The sequence below is a fragment of the Vipera berus genome (genome assembly GCF_964194415.1).
Source record: "Vipera berus genome assembly, chromosome: 2".
In the NCBI taxonomy this organism is placed as follows: Eukaryota; Metazoa; Chordata; class Lepidosauria; order Squamata; family Viperidae; genus Vipera; species Vipera berus.
The window spans coordinates 177,309,135-177,318,901 of record NC_138203.1 but is presented as its reverse complement, the minus strand read 5'-3'; the positions used below and the strand labels follow the sequence as shown (position 1 = coordinate 177,318,901).

Below are 9,767 nucleotides of genomic sequence, written 5' to 3'. Positions count from 1 at the left end.
ACCCAGGAGATACATGCAATTTATCCAATCATATTGATGTACCCTGTAGATATTAAGAATTATTAAAGCTTAGATTTAATAATGGTGAATTTAAGAACTATTTCAAACATGCTTTAGAATAATTTCACCAAAAAATGCTTTATCGTTTAATTAACTTGCTTTTCATCTAATTTTACCTTTAGCTTATGAAGAAGTATGGACCTATATTTACTGTCTGGATTGGATCAAAACCAATGATTGTTCTTTGTGGATATGAGGTGGTAAAAGATGCTTTGATAAATCAAGCAGAAGAATTTGGTGGGCGAACTCATATGACCTTTCACAGACGAATGATCCAAAATAAAGGTTGATTTTATTTTATTTCCTTATTTGTTATTGCTCTTTTTAATTTACTGTAAGTAATTTTAAATTATTTTAATGCTCTTAATATTATTGATAGTTATGAAAGTTTCACTTGAAATGAAGTTTTGTAAAGAGGTTGATCTGTCATGCTTTTTTGAAGAGGAACGAACATCTTTTTTTCACCATTTCGCTACCACTGATCACTTCTGAAATCTGCTTTGGTTGTTCCTTACATGCAAAAAAAAAAGTAATCTCACCTCTAAACTTTGGGAAGGCAGAAAAAATGCTTTTCAAAGAGGATACTTTGGGAATTTGGACTTTGAATAAACAGGATAGAAAGAATATTGAAAGAATATAGTTTTGATATTGGACAAGATCTCTGAGAATATTGTGGACAGCCAAGAATAAGAAACAAATACCTCATTGAGCAAATCAGCTCAGTGTTTCCACTCAAAGCATAAATGACCAGACTAAAATTATCATTCTTGGGTCGTGGTTCAAAAGTCTAGCTCTCTAGAGAAGGCTATAATGGTGAGAAAGATAAAAGGAAGAGGATGGCCATCTGCAATGTCAATGAACTTGGTTAAAATGATGATAAATGTATCCTTACAAGTCCTGAAGAATTAGGTTAGGGATAGATTGTGTTGGAGGAAATCTAAAGATAGCTAAGAGTTGAGAGTAACTTGTTAGCACACAATCAAGCAAGCTAGTACATAAGTAATTGGAAGTGACTTATTTTTATCAGTAAAGCTCTACGGCAAATAATAATAATAATAAAATAAAATCCACAACTCAAAATGACTCCAATTTTCTTCTGCTTACTGAAAATGGTGGCCACATGACCACGAAGATGTCCTCGGACAAGCGCTGGCTCTTCGGCTTTGAAACAGAGATGAGCACCGGCCCCTAGAGTCGGAAACGACTAGCACGAATGTGTGGGGGAACCTTTACCTTTACCTTTTTAGCCTCTTTCAACTATGATTGAAACAAAGATTTGAAAAAGGAAAGTGCCTGATATATTGTATCTAAACATGCTCTTCCACAAAAGCTGAGAATTGACCAACATTATGATCCTTTTGGTGTCTTTTGTTTCAGGATTTGGTACAAATGATACGAAGAAATTGAGGGAGCTGCGACGGTTCACACTGTCCACCTTGCGAGATTTTGGGATGGGGAAGAAAAGAATGTCTGAGAGGGTGCAGGAGGAAGCCCTTTGTCTGGTGGAGGAAATAGCTGCCAAAAAAGGTCCTCTAAAGAAACTGAGACCTATTCTCCAACACAAGAATCATGTCAGGATGACTATTATCTTTTAAAACATGAAACTGTTTGTTGTATTATGTGAAGTTACAGGAAAATTCTAAACTGAAACTCAAGTCCTCTCTGCTTTACATAAAATAAAGAAAAACTTACATACACACACACAGACACACGTGTATGTGTGTGTGTGTGTGTGTGTGTGTGTGTAAACTAAATGAGGTAAGGAAAATATGAATAAGAATCAACTGCATGAGTGATGGAGATCTGTGCGGTGACATGGATTTGAATTATGGCTATTGTAGGAGATGACCAGGCTGGCCCCAAGGGAGGGATCAAACAAATAATCAGTCATGAGTCCCTTCGTGCCCATAAGAGATCTATGCCCAGCCTACCTTGAATCCTTCTACTCTTATCTCCTGATAATTTCCTTTGACCATTAGTAGTTCGGATTCTTGTAGAGAGCTTAAGCTTACAATAAATCTTTATACCCATTTGAAATGCCTGGATCATTTGAACATGATTATATATCAGGCAAATTCAACAGCCAGCAAAAGAAGTTATGGATGAATGAAATAGATAATCTAAGGCTAGAAAGGAAATATGGATAACATCTTGCTTTTATAGGTATGACGAGAGAATAGGCAGTTTGCATGAGGGTGGAGATCTGAAAGCCACTGTGGATCTGGACTGAATCGTCATAAATAGCATTCCTCTAAGATTTGTGCCTCTTTTGAATATAATCATTAATGGACAAATCTCTGGAATCAGAAGGGAAAAGAAATGGAAAGAAAAGAATAGGATTATTTTTTAATAAAGAAAGAATATAGAGAGAAAAATGAAATTAGAAGAGACAGTCGGGAGAGTTAAAACTGGAAGTAGAAACTTCTAAGGGAAGGGACAGGGAGGAAAAAACCCCCACCATGAACAGAAAATGGCAGAGAAAGGAGTGAGAGAACAATTATTGACAGAAGACAGCAAGATTTTGAAGAAACTCTAGTGGTAATAAGGTTTATGTTTTCATTTAATTATGTATAGGCTCTTCTATTTAATATTATTTATTAAAAAATACCAATAAAATCTTTGAATATCTTTTTTGACCCAAATCATTTTTTGTTGCAGTTCTGTGGTGAGAATTGTGGAAGGGAAGATCCCATTCTTTGATCCCTCCCATAAATGTCTGTGGCCTTTGTTGCAGGGCAGCCATTTGACCCAAGAAGAAATTTTGCAAGTGCTATTTCTAATGTGATCTGTGCAGTTGTCTTTGGCAATCGATTTGATTACAAAGATCAAATCTTCATAGAGAATCAACAAATTGTGGAGTCTCACTTAAGAATTCCGACTGGTTTCCTAGGACTGGTATGTTTTTCCTCTCTGATGCTCTTCCTACCATAAACACTCATTTTTATTTATTTTTATTTTATTTATTTTATTGGATTTATATACTGCCCTTTCCCGAAGGACTCAGGGCAGTTTACAGGGTACTTAAAACATTGATACAAAAATTAAAAAGAATTAAAAAGAATTAAATTTAATCCCTGAAAAAATATAAAAACCCCAATTAAAAACTCTCAGCCTGGGCCGGAGAGCTCGAAGAGCCAGGTCTTCAGGTCCCAGCGAAATGAACGAAGGTCGGGGGCGGTCCTAAGCTCCGCGGGCAGCTGGTTCCAGAGGGCAGGCGCACCCACAGAGAAGGCCCTCCCCCTGGGTGTTACCCGCCGTCAATCTTTAACCGGCGGCACCCTGAGAAGGCCCTCACTGTGGGAGCGCACTGGACGAAAGGAACTTGATGCCCGCAGCAGGTGTACTAGTGGATCTTTCACATCCCAAATAAGGAACGTGAAAATTACTGTAGATGTGATGAGCTACTAAGCTGGAGAAGTCAAATGTATACATCCAGCAAGACTGAGCCATCAAAATATAAATTGGTTTTCAGCAAACCTTCTTTTCTGGCTGGGCTTATTTCCCATGGGATCATTTCATTCTCTTATAACTGCTTTGGTCTCTGACCTGCTTATTTCTAGGACTTGCCCATTTCTTAACTAGTCAGGGAGGGTCAAACATGGAATTTCACTGGAGGGGTTGATTCCGCCTAATTGTAATGTTTCACTTAATTTTTTCATCTCTTGACTGAAAAGTTAACTTTAGTTCTCAAGCGTATTTCCATTACAATAGCATTACCCCCCAAGCCATTAGGTTTGTGATATAAGAGGAATATCAATATTATGATCAAACTGAAAGGTATATTATTATAATATTTTTAAAATTACAATGTTACATATTTAACTATAAATAATATTAGCAGTACTAATCATCATATCAAATTATGCACAGGCGCCTCTCTTCTAATCATGGTATTTTTAGACATTTCCTCTATTCTTATGTCCTTCTTTCCTCCCTGCTTCAAGAACTATCACCATTTTCATCATTATTCCTTCGTGGAATAGCTGGGGTGAGGCTAGAAAAATGGTGGGCAAGTCCCTTGACAGAATATATCCTGTGTGGAAATCAGCCTAGGTGAGGAAAGATCTGGGGAAAAGACTTTTCAAAAATACTCCTTTTTAATCAATTTATTATAAATAAAAATTCCTACCATGCAGTAGTTCCCAAGACACTGTATTTACTCAACACTAAAATTAAAGATAGCTTACTGAAATTCTTGTGGAACTTGTCTTCTTGGTTTTGGCACCTAGCTGAGCTTTGATAATTAGCAATGTCCAAGTAAAAGCTACTCTCTGAATATTTGGGGCATTAAGCCTTCACCATTATGGTCCAAAAACATATATTGATTAATGTCAACTCTGCGCAGGTGTACAATTCTTTTCCAAATACAATGGGATACTTTTTTGGACGACATGTCAAGTCTTTTGGTGAGACTGAAAAAGTCTGTGATTATATCCGTGAGAAGGTGGAATTTCACAAGGAGACACTGGATCCCCAGAACCCACGTGACTATATTGATTGCTTCCTTCATAGAATGGAAAAAGTAGGCATAGATACCATTTCTGCATAACTGTCTGAATATCTCCAATATGTATCTAAGATGAAACTAGTTCACCTCGTATGAAAGAATATGAAAATATTTATTCCCCCTTCTTTAATTTCTTACTTTAATTTGCCATTTGTTAACATGTACTCCTATGCACAACATAATTAAAATAAATAAGTATAGACATTTGCTTTACATGCTAATTTACATATCTTATACACTCTTAATAGGTGATATAAAGATAATCATTCATCTTCCAGAAGCAATTTCTATTAGAATTAGTCTCTCAGATATAACATTCAAGCTTCTATGCTCAGATCTAATCCTGTTTTCCCACCATACAGCTTAACAGTTGCTTTTGTCCAGCTCTAAATAACAACCTTAGTCAAAGGTTGACACTTTAATTCTGGTAATTTCTTGTGGTAAATATTTGATAGGTACATCAGACAGACAAGTTGTTTCCTCTTTGCATCAAATGGTGATTGCATAAATGCTTTACAATTGAAAAATTCTCCTATGTATTCTAAAGTTAGTCAGGTCTAATTAAGTTTCCTTTAACTGAGAGACACTATGAAGAGTTTCATGAATTACTTTAAATCAACCCCATTTTCATCCTTCTGTTTTCCTTTCTATTTTCTTTTCAGGAGCAGAACTCATCTGAGGGAATCTACACTCTTGAAGATCTTGTGATTACTGTGCTTGGTCTCTTTACTGCTGGGACAATAACCACAAGCCATGCTTTGCTCTCCAGCCTCCTAGCAATGGCTAAATTGCCACACATTCAAGGTACAGAAATAACCACAAATATATAAAGATGTCAACTCTTTAGGGCAGGGCTCTTCAAAGTTGGCCCATTTATGACTTGTAGACTTCAACTCCCAGAATTCCTCAGCCAGGCATGCTGGCTGAGGAATGGAATTGAAGTCCACAAGTCATAAAAGGGCCATGTTTGAAGACCCCTGCTTTAGGGCTTCCAGTATTAATCCTGGAAAAAATAAAGTAAGGATGCTGTTGAGTAAAGTAAACTCATTGCAGCTGCATTTCTGCAGTTTTCCTGGGAAGTTTTGGGAAGTGTTTGCCAAGATCTTCTTACAGAATGTTTTGGTTTTTTTATTTCCCAGCTAAACTAACAAGCCCTTGGAACACCTGGGCTTCCATCAAATCTTGAGATTACATGAAGAGAATTCTAGTAAAATAATATCCACTAGATCAAGGGTCCCCAATGCTGACTCCTTGGACTAGTATTGTTGGGAACCAGGCCGTGCAAGCAGGGTGTGAGTGCTTGAGGCTTCACTTGAGCAAGTGTGGGAGTTAAGCTACACATGCAGAACCAAACCCTCCCTCCTGCTGTCCCTACTGCTGTTGGTCCATGGAGCCAGAGAGGTTGGGGACCACTGCATTAGATCATGAAGAGGCAAGATGTGACTGAATGCTTTAACAACAGCAGTCTTTTCCCTCATACAGCCTTAAGGAGGATCAATTAATTAACTGAGTACTTACTTTATAGAGTCCTAGTATGAATGATTAATTTAATATCATATAGTTTTTCTTAAGGATCATTTTTGTATCAGTATAAATCCACATCCTTTTAACTCAAGATAGCATCCTTAACATTTGAACCATACTGCTATAAGCTGTGACAATATATTAATCTTAATCTACAATACCCCCGTAAAATATATTGACAGCTATATCCTGAAGCATTCCTTCTTTGGAAATGAACCTTGAGGTTTTTGAAGGAATAAATTGTTTGTACTCTGCTGGCACATAATATTCATTCTCATCATCATTTTTACCATTCTCTATCCACTGCAGGATGAAGTTCAAGTTTATTACAGTCAAACACCCATACAGTCCTGCCAATTGGGCCCACAAAACTTGCTGATGTTGTTGATCCGTCTTGTTTTAGGTCTCTTTCATGGACACTTTTTATCAAGCAGGATCCATTCTGTGACTGCCTTGGTCCACCTGCCATCAGTTCTTTTTGCTATGTGACTGGCCCATTTCCATTTCAATTCTTTTACTCTTCTTGATGATATCATATACTTTTGTTTGTTCTCTAATCCACATGCAGGTCTTTCTATCTTGTCTTATAATGCTGAGCATGTATCTTTCCATGGCTCCTTGCACCACTTGTAGCTTTTGTATCAATTGTGAGGTTAGTGTTCATGTTTCACTAGCGTATGTTAGAGCAGGTAGTACATATTGATCAAAAACTGTTCTCTTCAGGCATAGGTGGAGGTTGTTCTTGAAAATTATACTTAGCTTGCTGAATGCCTACCAACCACATTTAACATGTCGATCAATTTCCTTTATTGTATCACTGTCCATTGACATCCATTGGCCAAGGTATATGCAATGGTCTACTATATCTAGTTCTTCATCAGATGTGTATGTGTATGTGTGTGTGTGTGTGTGTGTGTGTGTGTGTGTGTGTGTGTGTGTGTATCCAAATGCTTCTCCTGCTTTGTGCAGCTCTCATATGTCTCTTTGTAGCTCTTCTGGATCTTGTGAGAAGAGAACAATATCATTTGCAAATCTTAAGTGATTTAAATAAGCACCACTGATTTTTATTCCATTTTTTGCCCAGTCTAGTTTGCAAAATACTTCTTAAAGGCAGGCTGAGACAAGAATAGGGATTTTGTATCGCCTTGTCCTACACCTTGTTCTATGTTGATTTCCACTTTAAGATCGTTAAGACAAATTGTTGCCATTGTTTTTCATATATCGATTGTAGTAATTTATGTAAGAGGTATCTATGCCTTGGTTGAGCAATGCCCTAATTATTGACTTCTGGAATTCTGAGTTGCAGTCAATGAAATTGTAATCAATGAAAGCCATGCACAGAGGCATGGTGTATTTGTTGTACCTTTCATTGACTTGATGATCAACTTGGATGTGATCCATTGTGCTGTAACCACTTCTGAATCCTGCATGCTGCACATCACTTAATGTGCTCAATATTCTTTTTGCTATTATCTTGGTGAAAACCTTGTCAATGAGTGAAAGAAGGCTTATTGGGCAAGTTCTTTAAATCATCTTGGGCCCTTTTCCTGTGTATAAGAATCACTTCAGCATTTTTCCATGCATAGGTTATTTTTTCTTTTCTGAGGCATCTCAAGTATAGTTTTGCTAGTATTTTGTGTAAACTGTGATCACCAGTTTATCACAATACAATAAAAGGTTGTCAATCTCATCTCAATATGTTTTTTCTCACAGCTAAGGTGCAACAAGAGATTGATGAGGTAGTGGGTACAAATCACACTCCAAGCATGGAAGACCGGTTGAAGATGCCTTTCACAAATGCTGTGATCTATGAGGTTCAACGTATTCAGACTGGGAGCCTTGAAAGTCTTCCACGGGCAACAACTTGTGATGTAAAATTCCATGGTTAGAACATTCCCAAGGTGTGGCAATAATAATTACTGGTAAAGATATTCTGCAGAAGAAGAAAAAATAGGTGGCTGTATATAGTCAAAGATCCTTCATATTCAAGACAGTTTGAATAAGTATGTATTAATATGCATTATTTATGGCATTGTGAATAGCCTAGAGTCACCTTGGATACTGACATGGGAAGTATACAAATTTAATAAATTAATTAATTAAACCAAATCTCTCTCCCTTTATTCCATTTCAGAATGTTTTCAGATTGCTCCCTGCTGGGCTATTTTATTTGACACAAGTGAGGCTCTTTATTCTCTGGATGAAGTAGCACCAATTAATGTCATTTTTTTGTTTACCGCCTTATTCTAGAACATGGCTGTTGTCCCAGTCCTCTGCTCAGTACACTGTGATCTTCTCCATTGGGAGACTCCAGAGAAGTTCAACCCAGATCATTTTTTGAATGAAAAGGGCCAGTTCAGGAAAAGAGATGCTTTCATGCCATTCTCAGCAGGTATAGTCCTCTGGGACAGATAGTATTACCAATTCATATGCTTGCCTGATCCATGTTATCCTTTGATCAGCTTTGAATAAGCTTTGTTTTCTTGTTTGCTATTTCAGGGATGAGGGCTTGTCCAGGAGAGGCTCTGGCTAGGACGGAGTTCTTCCTGTTCTTCACCACTTTGCTCCAGAAGTTCACCTTCTATTTGGTTGAGGACTCCAAAGACACAGATGTAATGTCTTCTTTTAAGGACTTCCAAAATAAGAATCAATACCCCCTCATACGAGCTGTTAAACGTTCAGTGGACACTTGTGTTCAATAATTAAGACGAGGAAAGAAGCCAAGATCACGATGAGTGACAACTCCTTTCTGTCTCTTTTTCTTTCTTTTTCTTTCTCTTTCTTCTTTCTTTCTTTCTTTCTTTCTTTCTTTCTTTCTTTCTTTCTTTCTTTCTTTCTTTCTTTCTTTCTTTCTTTCTTCCTTCCTTCCTTCCTTCCTTCCTTCCTTCCTTCCTTCCTTCCTTCCTTCCTTCCTTCCTTCCTTTCTTTCTTTCTTTCTTTCTTTCTTTCTTTCTTTCTTTCTTTCTTTCTTTCTCTTTCTCCCCCCCCCCATTTTCATCTTCCCCCTCCCCTTCTTTCCTGGCACTTATTGTATCCTATAAATTGTTCCTACAGATTAGATTTGCTGATCTATATTAATAAATAAATAAAGCTTATGAGACCCTGGACTCCAGCTATTGCTGCTGATTGCCAAGTCAGTCTGCAATATATCTGTCTTCGTCCAAAATTTGAGTGTGGATGTGGCAACAGAGTTGGCTGGCCTTAGGGGAGGGGAAAAAAGGCTGGCCGGTATCATCTGTAAATTGTTGAGGGTTTGGAGGCCTGTGGTGCAAACTGGATGTGAGGTTCTTGGTGTTGTGATTCAGGGTCAGCCTGTGGGTTCGGCAGTTGGGTCGGATGACTCAGAGGAGGAGGAGGGGGGTGTTGAAGAGCTTGCTGATGATGGCTTTGAGGCTCCGCAGAGCCCTCAGCCAGGCCCCTCCCACCTGGTCATGATGGAGACCCAGCTGTGTGAGCCTGACAGCGTGGATGAAGATGACCCACAGCTGGCCCTGTTCAAGAACGCCCAACGCAGGAGGCAGTCAATCAGGAGTAAACAGAGGAAGGCAATGGGGCACCTCGGAAGGAGGCAGAGAGAGGCCACGCCATGAACTGTATTTAAGGGGAATGTGTGGGAGGGCTGGTTTGCTGAAGGCAACCGCTTGGATAGTTCCTGTTTCATAGCTCCTGTTTCATG

The 9,767-nt window shown here is 38.2% G+C and overlaps 1 protein-coding gene across 1 annotated transcript in view; it reads left to right on the top strand.

The window, feature by feature from the left end:
- LOC308664462 (cytochrome P450 2B4-like) overlaps positions 1-9,182 on the top strand; it is a gene marked incomplete at its 5' end in the record, with an annotated part of 29,725 nt that extends 20,543 nt beyond the window's left edge. The window contains 9 exon segments of the mRNA XM_081321703.1: positions 183-345; positions 1,438-1,587; positions 2,795-2,955; positions 4,406-4,582; positions 5,230-5,371; positions 7,805-7,977; positions 7,981-7,992; positions 8,342-8,483; positions 8,591-9,182. Of these exon segments, the coding sequence (XP_081177829.1) occupies positions 183-345; positions 1,438-1,587; positions 2,795-2,955; positions 4,406-4,582; positions 5,230-5,371; positions 7,805-7,977; positions 7,981-7,992; positions 8,342-8,483; positions 8,591-8,793 (1,323 nt within the window). The 3' untranslated portion in view covers positions 8,794-9,182.
- Between the last annotated feature and the right edge of the window lie 585 nt (positions 9,183-9,767).